This window comes from Aquarana catesbeiana, linkage group LG02 (genome assembly GCF_042186555.1).
Source record: "Aquarana catesbeiana isolate 2022-GZ linkage group LG02, ASM4218655v1, whole genome shotgun sequence".
NCBI classification, from domain to species: Eukaryota; Metazoa; Chordata; class Amphibia; order Anura; family Ranidae; genus Aquarana; species Aquarana catesbeiana.
The window spans coordinates 27,944,894-27,965,265 of record NC_133325.1 but is presented as its reverse complement, the minus strand read 5'-3'; the positions used below and the strand labels follow the sequence as shown (position 1 = coordinate 27,965,265).

The following is a 20,372-nucleotide window of genomic DNA, read 5'->3' as shown; positions in this document are numbered from 1 at the left end:
AACAGTTTCATGAATTAAAAAATAACAAAACAATAAAGTTAGCCCAATTATTTTTTTATAATGTGAAAGATGATGTTATGCCGAGTAAATAGATACCCAACATGTCACGCTTTAAAAACATGTCACGCTTTAAAATTGCGCACACTCGTGAAATGGTGCCAAACTTCGGTAATTAAAAATCTCCATAGGTGACGCTTTTTTTTTTTTTTTTTTACAGGTTACCAGTTTAGCATTACAGATGAGGTCTAGTGCTAGAATTGTTGCTCTCGCTCTAACGCACATGGTGTCCCCTCACATGCATGTGGTTTGAACGGCGTTTACATATATGAGCGGAACTTACGTGTGCGTGAGCACACGGGGACAGGGGGCACTTTAAAAAAAAAAAAAAAATTGTTTATTTTTTTTATTTTTACACTTTCTCTTAATTTTATTTATTTTTTTATCACTTTTATTCCCATTACAAGATATGTAAACATCCATTGTAATAGGAATAGTGCATGACAGGTCCTCTTTATGGAGAGATATGGGGTCATGATTCAAGCATGAGATCAAAAAAAAAAAAAATCACGATCCCATGCTTTCCAGCCACGATCACGGCTTTGTTTACAATCGTGGCCCGGACATGACGTCATAATGTCGTGCCCGGGCCTCCGACGGTCATAGAGATGACTGGTGACCATCTGGCCACCAGAAATCTCTATGCTCTTCATCCGGCGGCGGCAGATTATTTCCCCGGTCCCCCCCGATGGCATGGGAGAGCTCGGAAAAGCACCGGAGGGTGGCAGGAAGGGGGGGGGGGGAAGCGGTGGAACTGCCGCTATGATCGTTCTTACGGTGCACAGAATCGCCGGCACTAAAAGATGATATCTGAATGATCTGCACCCATCATTCAGATATCCCCACTGAAAGTCAAGGACGTCATATGGGCTGGAAGTGGTTTTAGGTTGGTCTTTTTATTAATACATATGAACACACAGAGTATAAAACATATTATCATTGTTAAAGCGTAACTCCATTTTCATGCAAAAAATAGAGCAAATAAAAAAATGACTATAGTGTATACAATTGCTACAAAAGTCATATTGTAATTGAATGTTCTTAAAAATGACCTTTCCTTTTTAATCTGCAGAGCAGTAGTTTTCTGTAAGATGCAATATGGCGACCTGGAGGTGCTCTGTACACAGACGGTATACAGAACGCCCCCCCCAGATGTCATTTCCTGCTTGTGTGATTGGCTCACTGATTTTCCCAGAATTCTGCACTAAGATACACATCAGATATCGGGCATTCCCTGCAACAAAAATGTAATTCTGGTGAGACGCTCCCAAAGGGAAATGACGCCTAAAGGGATGCAGACCCTGCCACTTTCCTCGTTAGAACCCCATAGCTCCCAACTGTCCCTGATTTGGAGCAATGTCCCTCTGTCCCTCTGTCCCTCTTTCCTCCTCATTTGTGCCTCATTTTGGTCTGATCTATATTGTATATAAAATGCACTATTAATCTACAAAAAAAGTGTTTCCCAGTCCTAAACTTTTCATCCAATTTCTAAATTGCTGCATTTGTATATTTCAAAAGCCAATATAAAGGAATAGTAGAGGTAAAAAAGCTCTTGTGGGTTTAACCAATCATTTTTTTGTACAATTCTCCTCCTGTGTCAGGGGGCGTGTCCTATGCCTGCATAGTGTTGCTAATAGGTGTCCCTCATTCCTGTCTCAGAAAGTTGGGAGGTATGGAACCCTGCAGTGCAGCAGATGATTGATAATTATAAAACCACTCCCATACACATTCACTCTGAACATAGACACTAAGGATGAGCTCCGGCGTGTTCACACAGCCCACGTGCTGATCCCGCCAGGAAGTCGGCACGGCGCTGCGCTATTCACAGGCAGTGAGACATTTCCCGATCTCTGCAGCCGCACATCCGGAAAATCTCTCACTGCCTGTGATTTAGCGCAGCGCAGTGCCGACTTCTTGGCGGGCTCTGCACGTGGGCTGTGCGAACACGCCGGAGCTCATCCTTAATAGACACAGACAAACAAACAGCTATTTCAGAATAACAAAAGTTAGGGATCTGCAATAGTTTTTTAAAACTCCTGCAATGTGCACACAATAGATCACCCAGAGGGGAGTGTTTTTGTTTTTTTTTTCTCAACAAAGGTGGAGTTACTCTTTAAGCACTTGCCGACCGCCACACACACACATACATCGGCAGAATGGCACCGGCAGGCAAATGGGCGTACCTGTACATCCCTTTGAATTTGCTGCCTATTGGGCGCTGGATCGTGCCCACGGGTCCCGCTAACTTGATGTTCACCAGCGGCCCGCGATTCCGTTGAGGAGAGGCAGAACGGGGAGATGCGTATGTAAACAAGGCACCTGTTCTGCCTAGCAACATGACAGGGATCTACTGCTCCATGTCATAGGGAGCAGTGATCTCTCTCATGTTCTAGTGAGCCCATCCCCCCCACAGTTAGAATCACTCCCTAGGACACACTTAACCCCTTGATCGCCCCCTAGTGTTTAACCCCTTCCCTGCCAGTGTCATTTATACAGTAATCAGTGGCTATTTGTAGCTGTGATCGCTGTATAAATGACAATGGTCCCAAAATAGTGTCAAAAGTGTCCGATGTGTTCGCCATAATGTCATAGTCCAAATAAAAATCGCAGATTGCCTCCATTACTAGTAAAAAAAAAAAAAAAATCAATAATAAAAATTGCAAAATTTATCCCCTATTTTGTAGACGCTATAACTTTTGCGCAAACCAATCAATATACACTTATTGCGATTTTTTTTTTACCAAAAATATGTAGACAAATACATATCAGCCTAAACTGTTGAAGAAATGTGTTTTTTTATATATTTTTTGGGGATATTTATTATAGCAAAAAGTAAAAAATATTGCTTTTTTGTTCCAAATTGTCACTCTTCTTTCATTTATAGCGCAAAAAATAAAAAACGCAGGCAAAAATACCACCAAAAGAAAGCTCTATTTGTGGGACAAAAAGGACATCAATTTTGTTTGGGTGCAACGTCGCATGGCCGCACAATTGTCAGCTAAAGTGACACAGAGCCGAATCGCAAAAGACGCTCTGGTCAGGAAGGGGGTAAATCCTTCCAGGGCTGAAGTGGTTAAAGCTAATAAAGCATAGCAGCAATCAGCAATAGTCATTCCACCCCATAAGAGTCCTAAGGAAGAGCCAGTTTACAAAAATCACCATAAATGTAGTATTTGAAGGTCCACACCTAAAGAACTGACAATGTTATATAACTGGTCACTTGGTGAATATGGCCTCACTTGACATGTTGCGTCCTCAGAAGAAGGGTGAATGGGTATATTTCTGTTAAATAACTAATTGGTGGAATTAAGGCTCCGGTCTATCAGGCTGGTATGGAAGTGTGAGTGTCCTGGCTCCCATGAGGTCAGTACTTGTCCATCTGTGGGACAATAACTTGATAACTTGATTTTCTGGTGGGACACAACACAATCTAACCGATATCTGCTTTTATAAAAGGGGGACTTCCATCTACCTGCTTATGTGACAGTTTATTTATACAGCAGCTGTGTCTCAACTCCATTGGTTCTGTGTTTTCTTTTGCTGGTGCCTCTCAGAGATGTGGGGAGCCCTCATACTACATACCGATACACACACCTCCCAACATTTTGAGATTGGAATGAGGGATACTTACTAACAAACGTATGTAGGCATAGGACACGCCCCCTGCCACACCCCTTTAAAGGAGAACTAACCAAAAAAATAGTTAATTAAATCCAGAAGGGCTTTTTTTTTTTACCACTACTATTCCTTTATATTGGCTTTTAAAATGTACAAATGCAGCAATTTAGAAATCAGATGAAAGGTTTAGCCCTGGGAAACACTTTTTGAAAGATAAAAAGTGCATTTTATATACAACTATATAGATCAGACCAAAATGGGGGACAAATGAGGAGGAATGAGGGACTGAGGGACATTGCTCCAAATCAGGGACAGTCCCTCAAAATCCGGGACAGTTGGGAGCTATGCGATACATGGGGGGTTGATTTACTAAAGGCAAATCCACTTTGCACTACAAGTGCACTTGGAAGTGAAGTCGCTGTAGATCAAATGAGGGGAAGCTCATCCAATCATGTACAAGCAAAAATGGTGTTTTTTATCCTTCTTGCATGTCCCCCTCGGATCTCCAGCAACTGCACTTCCAAGTGCACTTGTAGTGCAAAGTAGATTTGCCTTTAGTAAATAACCCCCCTCCCCCTGTCTTAATTCCATCAATTAAGCTCTATGTGCGTCCATATATATTAATAAAGGGGACAATTTTACCTTTACATTTTGTGCGCATTTTCCTGAGGGGTCTCACAAGTCCCATCATTGGCATTATTTATTACAAAGTACTTATATAGCGGTGACAATTTACACAGCACTTTACATATACATTGTACATTCAGATCAATCCCTGCCCTCAAGGAGCTTACAATCTAAGGTTCAAAAATCATATTTGTATACATACTAGGGCCACTTTAGACAGGAGCCAATTAACCTTCCTGCATGTCTTTGGAGGGTTAGAGGAAAACCACGCAGGCACAGGGAGAACATGCAAACTCCAGACAGGTAGTGCCATCATTGGGATTCAAACTGACAACCCCGGTGCTGCCAGGTAGAAGTGCTAATCACTTAGCCACCGTGCTTTGTTGGTTTCTATTAACAATTTGGCATGTGTTGTGTTTTGTTGATCCTTAGGGAGATCCTTGTTGATGCTTTTGATGAAGGCCTAAGGCCGAAATGCGTTAGCATTTTTGGATGATGTTATTGCTGTAATGCTTAAATAAATATTTTCTATGGAGAAGCTGTCGAGTTGCCGGCCTGTATTTTCTATAGACCCTTATTGTCTATTGCCTGTCTTGTGACTGTTATGGCAATGATTAAGAGCTACAATCGAGCTCAAGGTTATCTGCTGCTGTCTCTAATTTGAAAAGTGTAGATATGCATGCATATAAAAGTAAACACACTGAGACACGCTCAGTTTCGTTACTGTTACACTTCTAATTTATTCAAGGCGGTGTTAATGTTTTATACACACAAATACGTCATTGCTATGTCAGTCTAATAGGTACATCTCATTGGTTAAGATAGAAAAGAAGATGGATAATTTTCATAACGAGGTTTGGCTCTCTTTGTTCTTATCTCCAGTTCCGCGTTCTTCTGTGTGTGGGATGCAGGGGGTAATCGCCATTTTGAGAAAATATAGGAACAGAGCAAATCTGTATACTTATATAATGAGTAAGGAGAAAAGTATGTATGCACATAAGAAAATAGACATTTTCAGATTACTATTATTATTATCTACATCACATTCCTTCACAATCCCCCCTAAAATGACTATTTTCTCTTTTCTGTCCCTAATACTAAAGGTCCTACTTTTTAGCCTGGCCCTTCTCCTCAGCAACTCTTTTAGGCTGTATATAGAATTGGGCAGCAACTGTTCACTTCCCTCCTCGATACAGCTGGAGAGGTGCAGTCAGGCGCTATCTATCCCTATAACCCTATAGGATTGTGAGATTATGGACAGGGAGTGATTGTAGAGGAGTGAAGGGTTTGTCATCTTCCATCATAAGGGGGTCCTCTTCTTCTTGGTGGAGAAATGTAGGTGTGCTATTGTCTACAGCCTTGCTCATTAACTTTTTACAAAAGGTAGAATACAGCATACAATCAGGGCTAAAAGAACCAGGATTATTAATACCGTTACCCGTATCTGGGCGAGCACCTTCTGCCACCCACTAATCCAGCTAAAATATTGGTCCCATGGGTCTGTGATACCTGAGTTCTTCTTCAACTCTAGTGACAGATCTTCTAATTTCTTTATAGCTAAAGTAACCTTACAATTTGGGCCAATATTATCAGGAATGTATGTACAACAGGTTCCCGTTTTTTCCTATGATTTTACAAAACACCTCCTTTCCCAGATAACACCATGTCTAAGGCCATCCGGTCCTGGAATGTCATGTAGGAAGTGGGCGCTAACTGATCAGAAATTCCCTGGAGGGCATCTTTAGAGTAATTTACAAATCTCTGTTGGTTATAATATGTATAGTGTCAGGTCACCTAGAGGCTGGGTGACAGATGCACACCGTTGGGATCAGGAGTGCACTGCAAGGTAGTGGACCCTACGGGTGACTGCTGCGGATTGTACCTTGGGAGGTTCAGGAAGCAGGTCTACTGGATCACTGACACAGATCCCACTGGGAGCTAGAGCATAGATTCCCCAGGGCGCGGAGTCTAAGAGCCAGCAGGTGTTCACCAGAGCCTCTAGTGGTGAGGATGGACTGCGCTGCAGTCTGGCTCCAGGTCGCGGCCCCCAGGGTCTCACAGCTCACGCTCACGGTAGACTACAGGAGCAGAGGAAGGAGGGAGCTGGCTGGAACATCAGGGTCACAGGCAAACAGGGATGGCCGGGAACAGGCCAAAGTCGGTAACAGAAATCAGATGTAGGAAACATAGCAAGTACACACATAGGCTAACACACAGTGGTTGATCAGCACTGCTGGCTTGCAGTGCACAGGTTAATATAGGGTTCCCTGATAGGGCCTGGGGTGGGGCCATGCTTAGAGGGGAGGTTACAAAAGCAGTCAGGTGAGGGTCAGCTGGTCTCTAGAGATGAACACATGGAGACAGGTAAGCTGATCGACAAACTCTATTGCATAACCATGACATGTAGTTAATTCAATCTACATTCTTGCTGACAGTTGTTATGGGGATCAAAGACTCAAAACCAGCTTTTACCTGATCCCTGCCTTTAAACTCATCAGGGACCCCCCTTGTAACCCCTATGACATGTATGTATACATGAGGATCAAAGCTTCCGGAGAGAGCTGCTCGCTTCCTCCTCTGACTGTGTGCTGGGTCAGTGTATGTATCAGGGGTATCTTTGGTTAGGATATGGGGGCTTTCTATTTTCATCTTTTTTGTCTAATGCACTCTGTGGTCGCCCAGTCTGGCCCTGTGTTCCAACCCACTGGCCCCCACAGAAACCACAACTCTGTCCCCAGTAACTGTCTGTGTGGCATACATATATGTCCTTACCGTCAGGGATATCACTGTACCAATGGCATCACCATGAAGGGTCAAACGGACAAGGTACTATGTCACAGTAATCTAAGGTAAAGGTGGTCACATGTGTACCTGAAGAGTTACACCAAAACGTAATTATGTTATCATTTTTGTGATGGCCACCTCCTGGGCCCCTCCCCCCTAGATCAAACAGAAAAAGGATATGCAGCACCCGAAAACACGCTCTCCTGCAGTGATAAGCGTGCATTCAGGTGTTCTTCCTGGCCAACTTGACTGAGGTGGCTGTGGTCAGCAAAACTTGGAATGGACCATCATAACTTGGCTCAAGGATCTCCAGACAGTAGTTGGTGTGTTCCTGTATCTAATTCAGGATCTGGAATGGAAGAAAACACCTGGACATGCATTCAGGTTAATTCTCGTGATAATGTGGTTACATAATTAGTCAACACATCAGACTGCAACTGTAACTGTTGTGGAAAGTAACAACCAAGTCTGGGGGCTTAACCAAACAAAATTTCATAAGGGGATAGGGCATGTTTCCCCCGGGGGTGTGTCTGACACTAAACAGGGCAATGGGCTAACTGTCTGGCCAACTCATGTTAGTCTCTTGGGCCATCTTTAACATCCTGTTTTTAGTGTCCCATTCATCCTTTCTACCTTCCCGCTACTTTGAGGGTGGTATGGGATGTGTAGTGCCAACTGAACCCCCAGTGCTGCCCAAATCTCTTTTAGTAAGGGTTGTTGTTAGGGCTGGTCCCTGATCTCTCAATATCACCTCTGGGACCCCAAATCTACATACTATCTCACTCAGTAATTTCTTAGCTGTGGTCCTGGCAGTCATGACCACTTCCACTAGGGCGTATTCGAATCTGCCACTTCTTGGCACTTGAGAATGATCAATTTGCATCCTCTGGAATGGGGTATAGGGCTTTTGCCAGGTGCTTCTTCTGTGCATTCTGGGTTACATTTGGTGCAGATAATGCATGATCTGCAGAAGCTGTCGGTCAGTGGAGTAACTCTTGGTGCAACACTTGTTGATAAGAGAGTTCATAAAAGTCTTTGTCAAGTGGGCAGCTCCATGTGCCCATTGCACCACGGCTGGGTACATACTCCTGGGTAGACAAGGCTTCTTGTTGCACTCGAATAGTCCATTTCTGAGAGTTGTTCCTCTCCGTTTCCAGCTTTCCTTCTTATCCGGACTTGTTGTTTCCTGTAGTTCTTTTAGATAAACTCTGTCCACTGGGAAAGTCTGTAAGGTAAGCACGGGGTGGTTTTCTTCTACCACCCTGCTGTCCACTTCCCGCGGACCACCAGCTGTCTGTTTAGCAGCTGTATTGGCTCGATGATTGTCTTAAGCTTCCTTTGAGTTCATTTTGTCGTGTGCTTTTACTCAGAATAGTCACTTGGGTTGGGAGAAGCAAGGCATCAATCAATTTTTCACAGGTGTTCCTGCAGCCATCAGGAATCCTCTGTCCTAGATAACACCATAATCATGGGCAATGTTGAAAGCATATCTTGAGTCCATATGAATGTTGGCTCTTTTTCCCTCTGCCCATTTACGTGCTGTAGTAAGTGCTTACAGCTCTGCCTCCTGTGCAGACATCACCGGTGGTAAGGCTTCAGCTTGTAGTACAGTATTTTCAGTGGTGACCGCGTGTCCTGTGCGGTCACGGGGGTGACAAGTCAAGACTCTACTCCTCCTCCTCCTTTCCCCCCTTGAGAAGTGGAAGAAGGGTGGTAGGGTTCAGTGCTTGACAACTTAATAGAGTAATGCTGTCTAGTAGGAGGGAACACAGGAGTCTCAAGTGTCTGGTAGTGGACAAGTGTTTCGGCTGGATCTTGGTTGAATATGGCAACAACGTCATGGGGAACAAGCAGAACGAGGCAGTGTCCGAGGACCAAGTTCAAAGTTTTGTCAAGCAAGGCTTGTGTAGCAAATCCAGCTCGCAGACACAATAGGCCTCCTCTTGCTACCGCATCCAGCCGACAGGAATAATATCCTATGGGGCGTAGGCTGATGTCGTGTGATTGGGTGAGTACACCTGCAGCATGTCCCATGCGTTCGGATACAAAGAGCTTGAGCGTTTTGCCGTAGGCTGGGAGCCCTAGCGCCTGAGATGGCACACTTGAGGGCCTCAAACTTAGATATTTCTTCAGAAGACATCTGGAAGGGTCTGATTGCAGAGCATCAGTAGGAAGGCTTCTGGAATCCATGCTCTGCACTAGGAAATTAGTCCAAGGAAGGCATGAAGGGATTTCTGACCTTGTGGCAGTGGGGTGTCGTGTCCCATGGGACAAACAGTGTCCAAGGAAAATGACAGGTGTTGAGCACCACTGCAATTTGGGCTTTGAGACTTTGCAGCCCTGGTTGGCAAGATAGCACAACAGGCTTTCTGAGGTGACTTCAACAGGGGGTAAGTCAGCTACACAAAGGAGAAGGTCATCAACATGTTGGAAGAGAATCACTTCCGGGTGTTCCTCTTGTCATGTGTCAAGGATGATAGCCATAGCTTTTGCAAACTGGCTTGGAAAGTTCTGTGCCCCTTGTGGCACAACTGTTTAGGTATGTTGTCGTTTCTTTCCGTGGAGGAATGCGAAAAGGTACCAGCAGGAGGGGTGAGGGTGGACACTGAAGAAAACGTTTGTAAGGTCCACCTCTGTGAGGTATTTTGCAGTCAAAGGCATCCACAGTAGGTACCTGGTTCTCTTTTTAGGATTCTCTTCTTGGGGTTATTGTGGTTTCCGGGGCAATGAAGCGCCCTCTTTTAGCTTGACTGAAACTGGTGGCACCTTTTAAGTGACCGTTGTCTTCCGGTCCTGTGGACCATAGGCACGCAGGGATTCTGTCAAGTACTTCCTGCAGTATTGAACCTGAAGTTTTTGCTTCATTAAGTGTCATCAGGAGAGGCTGAGAACACAAAGCAGATGAGTCTTCTAAAAATAGGGGAGTATGTAACTTCACCCCCCCTTCAGGCGTGTCCTGATTGAGGCCTGTAGTCTGGACAACACATCAGCTCCTAGTAGATTCAAGGGACATGTAGAGGACACCACAAATCTGGCAAGCAAATCAGGAAGTGGAAAGGAAAGAATTATTAGGCAGGTTCACCGCTCTCAACACACTTTTGGCTGCACCCCTGTCAATGAGGAAAGTGGTAGGTTTTTCGTCTGGGACATCTTGGGGCTCTGCATTCTTTCCTTATGTGACCCCGTTTCCCACAGTTGTAACAGGTGATCCTTACCCTGGTATTGGGCAGTGGTGGTGGACGAGTGTAGGCGGGATCTTCATCATGGGTTACCATGAGGGGCGTTGGTTTTTTACCTTTTTGATTTTCTATACCTCTGGCCACCAACAATAAATCAGACATTTTCATTGAATAGTATTCAGGGCGGGCCACCATCAGGCCTTTTCTGATATCCTCCCTGAGCCCTGAAACAAAAGCAGTTGATAACATGTGTGTGTGTGCCTTTATGAGTCTAGCATGATACTTCTTCACAGACTCCCCTTTATCTTGGGTAATATCTTGGATTGTGGTCTTCTGATCCGTCAACTTCTCCTTTGCCCAGTCGTGGAGTTGTGCACAGAACTCCACGCCTGAGGTGTAGGAAGTGGCACTTGTCAGGCAGGCATCATTGAAGGCCATCTGCATGACTGGCCAAAAGACATATCCTGCTTTGATTTGGCATAGGCTGATCAAGTCTCTCCAGGCAGCTGAGTAAGTTTCTTGTATTTGCACTATCCTGTGGTAGAAGGGAATTGGCTGCTTCTCTGGGTCAGGCAGACTTGTCACTAAGGCCGCTGCTTGTGATAGAGTAAAAGCGACATACATCACTGGTGCCCCTTCTGGTAACCGAGACTGTTGTTGGGGCAGGGGCTGACAAGAGGCACTGTTCTTTACGGTTGCCAGCATGTGTTTGAGATCCTCTCGGAACTGAGAGTCTGGAGCCGGATTGGGGGTTAAATCAGTGGGTGGCCTTGCTGCCTGCTGTCGGGCTTCCCATTCAGATGCTTCTTCATCATTAACATATCCAGCCTGGGAATGTGATGCTCCCGTATTGGGGAAGACAGGTGTGTGGTATGAACCATCTTGGTCTAAAACAGGGAGGGCTGGGTACAGGCTGTTTAAGCTTACTGGGTGTACCAAGATGGCCGCCGGCAGGAAGTGCACTGGACTGGGTAGAAAGTGAAGGCATGGGTGCACTAAGATGGCCGCCGGGCTGAGTTGTCACAGTGGGTTGTGCTTGGGTGGTGAGAAAGGAGTGGTTGTTAGACGGAGGGCAGTGCTGTCCCTCCCCTCCTTTGTTTAAAGTTCCAACATATCATCAGCTATACATACATAATACAATCGCCATCTTTCTTAACTTCCTTTATCCAATTTTCTTTATCACACAGGATTTTTCTCCCTGTTTCTTCTGCAACATAACTTTCGTCACTTCTTTCAACTTTGTTAACTATTTCAACATCTTCTTCTCTCCTTCTTTACAATATCACTTTCATTACAATATCACTTTCTGTTCTTTGGTACAACCAAGGGGTTAATATATTTCTCAGCGTTCTTATCAGCAAATTCTTTCGGTGGGGGCTCATACTGCGCTCCAAGTTGCTACTGTTTGCTATAACCCTGTAATGTACGGTTAATCTCAGAACAAGAACAAACACGTCAGGGGTAGTGAGGAGCAACGGCCCGCAACCCAACAGATCCCCCGGGCAGCCCCCCTCCCCCTCTCGTGTATAGCAAACAATAAACCACAAATACAATCACGACAGGACATTACACCTGCCACTCTTCGAACCGTAAAGCCTCAGCAGGCTAAGATAACCGCAAGGGCAGACCACCCTGCAAAAAATAAACCCGTTTATAGACGTTTTTCTACAGCTCTACACCAAGAGGCCGACAACTCTTCTTGGGGTGAGTCCTCTGTAACGCTTTCAGACTGCAAAGCCCGCAGCTGAGATAACCCTCAAAGGTTCCTTGAACCTAGAGTACACCCGTCTATAAACGACTGCTACAAGGAAACTATCTCATCCCAGAGGCCGACAGCTCGTCTGGAGATGAGACCATACATTCACGCATGTAGCACTTTTAGACTGCTGAGTTTCGTAGCCCAAAGAATGGCAGACAGTGAACAAATACAGTCAGCAGAAACCCATTGACAGGTTCGTTAAACAACCTCAGGCGAGGAAATACCTGCCTCTAAGACAGTCTCAGCATACCGACAGAATCCAGCCGTCAACCGAAAGATAAGAGAGTCGTACAGTGGTAAGAATATAAATCAACTCACCGGTACTGTTAGGGCTGCGCAAACCCCACTCTCATTAATCAGTTAACGCCCGAATGCTTGTCGCGGTATAACTTCGACCGTAGCCTGAGATCCCGGGTTTCGGCACCATCTGTTATGGCAATGATTAAGAGCTACAATCGAGCTCAAGGTTATCTGCTGCTGTCTCTAATTTGAAAAGTGTAGATATGCATGCATATAAAAGTAAACACACTGAGACACGCTCAGTTTCGTTACTGTTACACTTCTAATTTATTCAAGGCGGTGTTAATGTTTTATACACACAAATACGTCATTGCTATGTCAGTCTAATAGGTACATCTCATTGGTTAAGATAGAAAAGAAGATGGATAATTTTCATAACGAGGTTTGGCTCTCTTTGTTCTTATCTCCAGTTCCGCGTTCTTCTGTGTGTGGGATGCAGGGGGTAATCGCCATTTTGAGAAAATATAGGAACAGAGCAAATCTGTATACTTATATAATGAGTAAGGAGAAAAGTATGTATGCACATAAGAAAATAGACATTTTCAGATTACTATTATTATTATCTACATCACATTCCTTCACATGACTATCTCATTTCCTCTTAGGTATCTGGAGCTCACCTGTGTCTCTTCCCAAAGTGATGTCTCTTATCCACCTATCGGCTCAGAGTTATTGTCAAAGGATGTGGCCGGAACTCCCACTGACCTCCCCAAGGACCTTCATCTCCTTCATCAATATCTTCCTTAAATTCTTTGCACATCGGAGAGATACCATTATGAAGGAAATAGAACGGTGAGAGGAGGAACAGAAGGGGGAAATGGGAGGAAAATGCGGGGAGCACATCTCAAGGGTCATTTCCCTACGCAAAGGGGGATATTTACGAAAGGCAAATTCGCTTTGCACTGAAAGTGCACTTGGAAATGGAGTCGCTCTAAATCTAAGGAGTAGATCTGAAATGAGGGGAAGCTCTGCTGATTTTATCATCCAATTATGTGCCAGCTAAAATGCTGTTTTATGTCCCCCTCAGATCTGCAGCAACTTTACTTCCAAGTGCACTTGCAGTGCAAAGTGGATTTTCCTTTAGTAAATAACCCCCAAAGTGTGAAGGACAGGTTATTATTATTATACAGGATTTATATAGTGCCAACAGTTTGCTCATCAATTTACAAAATGAGGGCAGACAGTACAATTACAATACAATTTTGTCCAATAATTCTTGGAAAAGTCAAGGCGCCTTGTGCTGCTGGGAAATAAATCAATGAACAGTATGTGGGGGATAGGTGGATTTCTGTAGTCTAGTGGGGGGGGGGGGGGGGGGCTCTATAGTTTGCTCAGGCAGGGCTGACAACACTCCAGGATTTTACTGCAGCAGAGGCACCATGTTGTCAGCCCAAACTGGAAGTTAGGAACTTACTGGATTTCTGGCAGATCAACAGCAAACACTGTTATTATTATTATTATTATTATTATACAGAATTTATATAGCGCAAACAGTTTACACAGAGCTTTACAATATAAAAGGGAGACAATACAGTTACAATACAATAAAATACAAGAGGATTAAGAGGACCCTGCTCAGAAGAGCTTACAATCTAATAGGATGGGGCAGGTGGTACAAAAGGTTGTGACTGTGGGAAATGAGCTGATGGAAGTGGTAAAAGATTAGTTGGAGGTGTGATAGGCTTCCCTGGAGAGATGAGTTTACAGGGATGGCCTGAAGGCAGTAAGAGTAGCAGACAGCCAGTGTTCTGTCGGATAGTGCCCGCTATCGAGAAGTGCCCGGGATATACTGCGGTACCGTACGCAACAGCACAATAGCCGACGGAAGAAATTTTTCTGGTGAGGCGTGTTTATGTCGGTGAGGGGCGGATTAGTACAAGATGGGGCAGATTTTTAAATGAAGGCCAGTGCTGCAAAACACATATTTTTCAGATAGAAAAATCCACCCTACAGTTGACTAAACACGCTCTGCAATCGTCCAGGAAGAATAGCAAAAAAATATGTGTTTTGCAGCACTGCCCATCATTGAATAATCCGCCCCCATCATGCACTAATCCGCCCCTCGCTGACATGAACACGCCTCGTCAGCGCCAGGCACCATCTGACAGAGACATTTCTTCCGTCGGCTATTGTGCGCATGCGCCATCTCACCGTACGGCGCATGCGCCGTTCGTCCTGGGCACTTTTTGATAGAACACCGGACAGGTTGAGGTAGAGAGTTCCAGAGGCTGGGAGAGGCTCTGGAGAAATCCTGGAGATGAGCATGAGAGGGAGAGACAAGGAAGCTTGAGAGTAGGAGGTCTCGAGAAAAGTGTAGAGGACGATTTGGGTGACAAGTAATTGCAATGTTGCAGGGGATACAACTTGGGGAAGTGATCATCTGTTGCAGATATATAGTGAGTATGATTTTTATTTTGCTTGGATATAGGGTTGCCACCTCATCCCTTTAAAATCGAACACATATTAATTACACAGGTTTTGTGGCTGATTAAGGTGGTAATTAAACTCACTTGGTGCCTTATCTGCATTAAATTAGCCTCAGAACCTGTGTAATTCATATGTGTTCAGGTTTAAAGGGATGAGGTGGCAACCATACTATACAGAGAGGAGGAATGAAAGAAGGAACTAAAGTATAGAGTAATCCAGATAGAGATGAGGAGGATTAGTGGTGAGAGGGGGAATGGAAGCAGTAAAGGATAAATTAGATAATAATGAGATGGAGATGTAGAGAACAGTGGGAGGATGTAATATGGGGAATAGTTTTATATTATTGTGTCTCTTCCAGGCTCCAGTCTGCAGTGTGCCGGGTGGAGGAGGTTTATGCGGAACGGGAAAGGTGGACAAAGGAAGCTGAAATCCTCTCACAACGACAGCAAGACGCAGAGCTGGTGCGTGTACGGGTTTCCTGCAAAAAAATACTGCAAAATTAGAGTGTCAGCTCAGAGGACTCGAGAAAATGGGAGGGGCTGATGACCAGGTAGAAAGTGAAGACTTTAAGGCAGCAGTGAACCTGGACTCTTATACCATCTCTCCCAATACAGAGGCTTCTTCAATATCCTTCTCACCATGAAGATTAGAGTGTCAGTTCAGAGGACCAGAGTGCAGATTGGGAAGTGCCCAATGACCAGATATAAAGGAAAGACTCTAAAGCTGGCTATACATTATACAATGTTCTTATTCAATTTCCTTTAGATTTACTTTCAACTAGACATGTGCGCTGTCAATAAATTTGTTTTGTTCTGTTTCGTATTAAAATAAATTTGTATTTCGTAATTCGTGTCCGAAATTCAATTCGGATTTGAAATTTCGGATACGAGATACGAATTTTTGTTAGATTCGTAAACTTTTCGTAACAATTACTAATATTCGTTATGATGAATTTATCATTATGAGGGGCTCCCACCATCCCTGTGCTGTGCTGACTTCCTGGGGTTTTTAACTTCATCATAACGAATATTCCTGGTTAATGAACATTCTGTCCGATTCTGTTGTGACGGAATTTGGATCCAAAGTTCGTATACGAAATTTCATATTTCGTACAGAATTTGTATGCATAAAAATTTGTATTTCCGATTCGTATGAAACTAATCGCACATGTCTACTTTCAACTATGTAGTGCAAGGGCCTTCCTGATTGCATAGAAATTGAAAGTGTTTAAGTTTGATCTCATATTACATGGTTCTGGTAAATCTAAAGAAAAATTGTACAAGAAAATTATATAATGTATGGCCAGCCTAAAGCCGGGTACACACTATTATTTTTTTTTTCGTTCAACCCCGCGGGTTGATTGAAAACAAAACTGTCAGCTCCGGCCGGAACCACTGTACTAACCATGCGAGGGTGCGCCCCCCCCCCCGCCAGAATACTCCAATCAGCACTCTCTGCCATTGGCTGAGAGCCCTGATCGGGAGTCGGTCGGCTGCTGGTTTTCCAGCATGCATGTCTGACAGAAGCCAGTCCGACATACACACGGGCCGGATTTCGGCTGTTTTTTTTTTTTTTCAAACTGGCAAAGGTCTCCCGACAGCAGTGACCATGGACTCCACCTATACAATCCCAATCCCAATACAAAGGCCTCCTTAGTATCCTTCTTATCACAAAGATTAGAGTGTCAACTCAGAGGACCAGAGACAGAATGAGAGGGGCCTGATGACCAGGTAGAAAGTGAAGACTCTAAGGCAGCAGTGATCCTGGACACCTTCTATACTATCTTTTCCAACATAGAGTCCTCTTTAACCACTTCAGCCCCGGAAGATTTTACCCCCTTCCTGACCAGAGCACTTTATATAATTGGGCACTGTGTTGCTTCAACTGACAATTGCACGGTCGTGCGTCGCTTTACCCAAACAAAATTTGAGTCCTTTTTTCCCTACCAATAGAGCTTTCTTTTGGTGGTATTTGATCACTTCTGCGTTTTTTATTTTTTGCGCTATAAACAAAAAAACAGTGACAATTTTGAAAAAAAAAAAACACAATATCTTTTACTTTTTGCTATAATAAATATCCCACATTTTTTTTCAAAATAACAAATTTTTTCCTCAGTTTAGGTCGATATATATTCTTCTACATATTTTTGGTAACAAAAATCGCAATAAGCGTATATTGATTGGTTTGCGCAAAAGTTATAGTGTCTACAAAACATTTATTTCTTTACTAGTAATGGCAGCGATCTGCGATTTTTATCGGGACTGCGTCAACAACAAATTGGACACTTTTGACACATTTTTGGGACCATTAACAATTATACAGCAATCAGTGCTATAAAAATGCACTGATTACTGTAAAAATTTCACTGGCAGGGAAGGGGTTAACACAAGGGAGTGATCAAGGGGTTAATTGTGTGTTCCCTCACTGTGTTCTAACTGTAGGAGGGATGGGACTTGCTAGGGGAAGAGAGAGATCGGTGTTCATACTTTGTCTCTTCTCCCCTCAGAGAACCGGGATCTGTGTGTTTACACACAGGCACTCGCATCGGCTCCTGGGGCGAGCAGCGGGTGCGTGCCTCCGGTGGCGCGTGCGCCCCTTAGTGGCCACAGGGCGAAGCAACGTAACATAACGTTGTTTCGCCCAGCCGTGCCATTCTGCCGCAGTAAAACTGCGGCGGCTGTTTGGCAAGTGGTTAAAGAGGTTGTAAACCTCCCTGTGTAATTTGTACCTATAGGTAAGCCCAGAATAAGGCTTTCCTATAGGTACTGTAAACATCTCCTAAACAAGCGCCGTTTAGGAGATACTTAATGTATACTGCACCGATGATGTCATCAGCGCATGCACTTTGAAGGAACGGCCCCCCGTGCCGTTACTTTAGGAGTGTGTGCCGTGACCTGCGGAACCCACATGGGAGTGACATCACGCGACTCCGGCCAGTCACATAGCCGGAGTCCATGGCACCAGAAGGAAGACGGGCGAAGATGGATGTGGCCTGCAGCGGGGACGAGGCGGGCAACGTTTGCAGGTAGGTGTCACATAGTGTGCTAGTATGCGCTACATATGTAGCAAAGTCTTTAGCCTCTTCCAGTCTAATGAGGGGACCTCTAAGGCCAAAGATAGCTGACATCCTTCTGTAAGTAGTGGGTTGTGAGGTATAGTGAGTGCAAGGTGTAAGTTATTGGGCACCAGACACTTCTTGAATGCAAAAGAGATTATTATTAAGAGTTTATTTCTTTTACAGTCATTCTTATATGAGGGAAAGAGGGTTAGGGCCAGGACACCGTTAAGCAGTTGCAATTTCAATTGGCAGACTCCGAGACTTCAACAGGAGGACAGCCATACAGGGAAAGGCCCCAGCAAGCTGTCTCCTATGGTAACGGTCTTTAACAGTTCCTAACACAAATCGTAACAGTTCTCTCAGCTTCACTACAACTTCTACTTGTAGTTCTTCAGCCCCTTGAGCTCCTAGTCTCTCACTGGACCCTCTGGTTCACTGACTCTGAATCCCATGAGCTCCTCAAAGCTTTGCGGTGGTATCTCCCTCAAGCGTCACCCACGCTTCCCCACTGGGTCCCTGGCTTGGCACTCCAGGTACTCCTCAAGCTTCACCCCTGCTGACCGTCTCGGTCCCTAGCTTGACTCAGAAGGCTGCTCTGCAAGCGTCACCTCCATTAGTTGGGTCTCTGACTTGATTACTGCCTGAAGTTTCCTGATTCTCCACCGTGCTTTTCTGTGAGAATGCTGCTCCGGTGCTTTCTTCAGTTACTCACTGTGGTCCCTGGTAAAGGTGGTTGCTCCCTTAGTGGTGACAGCTTCCCTTCTACCTCCGACAACGATAGGTTCTCTGACCCGCAGAACCGGCACTTCTGGTTGGGCTGCAAGCCGCAATCCCAACCCTGCGCTAGCCTCTTACTTCTGGATAGGCCCTTACACAGCCTGGCAGCCAGATGCCCCCCGGGATAGGCCCAATCTCCAGCCTAGCAGCCCAGGGCATATAACACATGTCCACCAAGACGGCTGTCCAGGTGGCACAGAACATAGATCACCTGACCTCACCCGAATATATAGGCTCTCCCAGTAGGCCAAGGGCTGAGATTACCCATAACCTGACCTTGAGTCATCCTTCTCATATCTAGCACCACCAAGTGCCTGGCCACCTAGTGGTAGAAGAGAAAAGTACAACAATGTCAAAGTTAGGGAGAAATCAATAGATCTCTAACAACTGACTAAGGTAACTACTCCTGGCAAGTAAATTTGTGAGGAGCTCCCTGACTAAACCCCAGGGTGCTACACATACTAGCACATTATGCCTTTACTTTGCAGGGAAGAAGAAAGGAAGAAAAATCCACCAGGGTTTACTTCCTCTTTAATATTCTTATAGAGTATCAGCTAAGAGGATAAAGAGTACAGAATAAGAGGGGCCCACAGACAACATAGGAAGCAACAATTCTAAAGCTGGCCATACACCAGTAGAATGTCATTTTTCACATTTTTCATATACAGAAAAATCACTTGACAGAATTCAATAGTTTCATTATGGACTCGACAAATTTCATATGAAAACCCTGAAACATTTTGTTCAATTGCCATGTCAATGTTTCAAATTCTGCCTTTGAGTTCAGGGTGCACATGCACATATTAAGTCACATTTGCAGGCAGAATTTCATTCATTCGCAAAAAATGTTTCCTTTCTTCTCCGATTTTTAACTGTCACTATGGTTGAAGACAAATGTTCATTTGTCCCTTATTAGATGATCGAACACACATTCAGAAAGGGAATATTTTTGAACAAAATTCTACTGCTGTATGACCAGCTAGACCAGCAGTGACTCTGGACTCCTCCTATACCATCAGAGGCCTCTTTATTATCCTCATAATTTCATGGCACAGATTCTCATTGTTATAACCTTCTAAAAATCCTGATTTCTCTGATAGGAGACAGAACGCCGTAGGAAAGAACTGAAAGAGACCCGGGAAGGCGAGCACCAGGTGAGGGCGGAATGTGAGGAGCTGGAAAGATCCAAAGAACATGTGAGAAACCAAGTCAACACATTACAGGGCCAAAGACAACTCCAACTGGAAGAGGTGAGCAAATAGATACAGTCCATGCACCCCAATACCTATCACTTAGCATCTGTACCCCATCATTGAGCTGGATATCCTGACATGCCAGCATACCCTGATATCAGTCAATGAGCATCTGTACCCCAACACTGTTATATATTATCTGACCTTTCAGTGCACCCCAAATAGCTGTCTCTGAGTACCTGTACCCCAACACTGCAATAAAACATGACTTGTCAGTGCACCTCAATATCAATTAATAGTTATTTGTACCCAACATTGCTCTGTATAACCTGACATGTGAATGTACCCCAAGTAACGGTAACCCAACACTGTTCTATATACCTTTACATGTTGGTGTACCCCAATATCTGCCCTTAAGTAACTGTACCCTAATACTGTTCTGTATAATCTGGCATGCCATTGCAACCCAATATCTGCCCCTGAACATCTGTACCCCCGCAGTTGTGCTGTATAACCTGATATGTCAGTGCAACTCAAAATCAGTCACCCAATATCTGTACTACAACACTCCTTTACCTAAAAACATGTCTCTG

General features: G+C 44.5%; 1 protein-coding gene across 1 annotated transcript in view; it reads left to right on the top strand.

Moving 5' to 3' along the window:
- Positions 1–20,372, top strand: part of DNHD1 (dynein heavy chain domain 1) — a 156,774-nt gene that overhangs the window by 100,428 nt on the left and 35,974 nt on the right. The window contains exons 29-31 of the mRNA XM_073612699.1: positions 12,930–13,116; positions 15,110–15,212; positions 19,687–19,836. Of these exons, the coding sequence (XP_073468800.1) occupies positions 12,930–13,116; positions 15,110–15,212; positions 19,687–19,836 (440 nt within the window). The remainder of the gene's footprint in view (positions 1–12,929; positions 13,117–15,109; positions 15,213–19,686; positions 19,837–20,372) is intronic.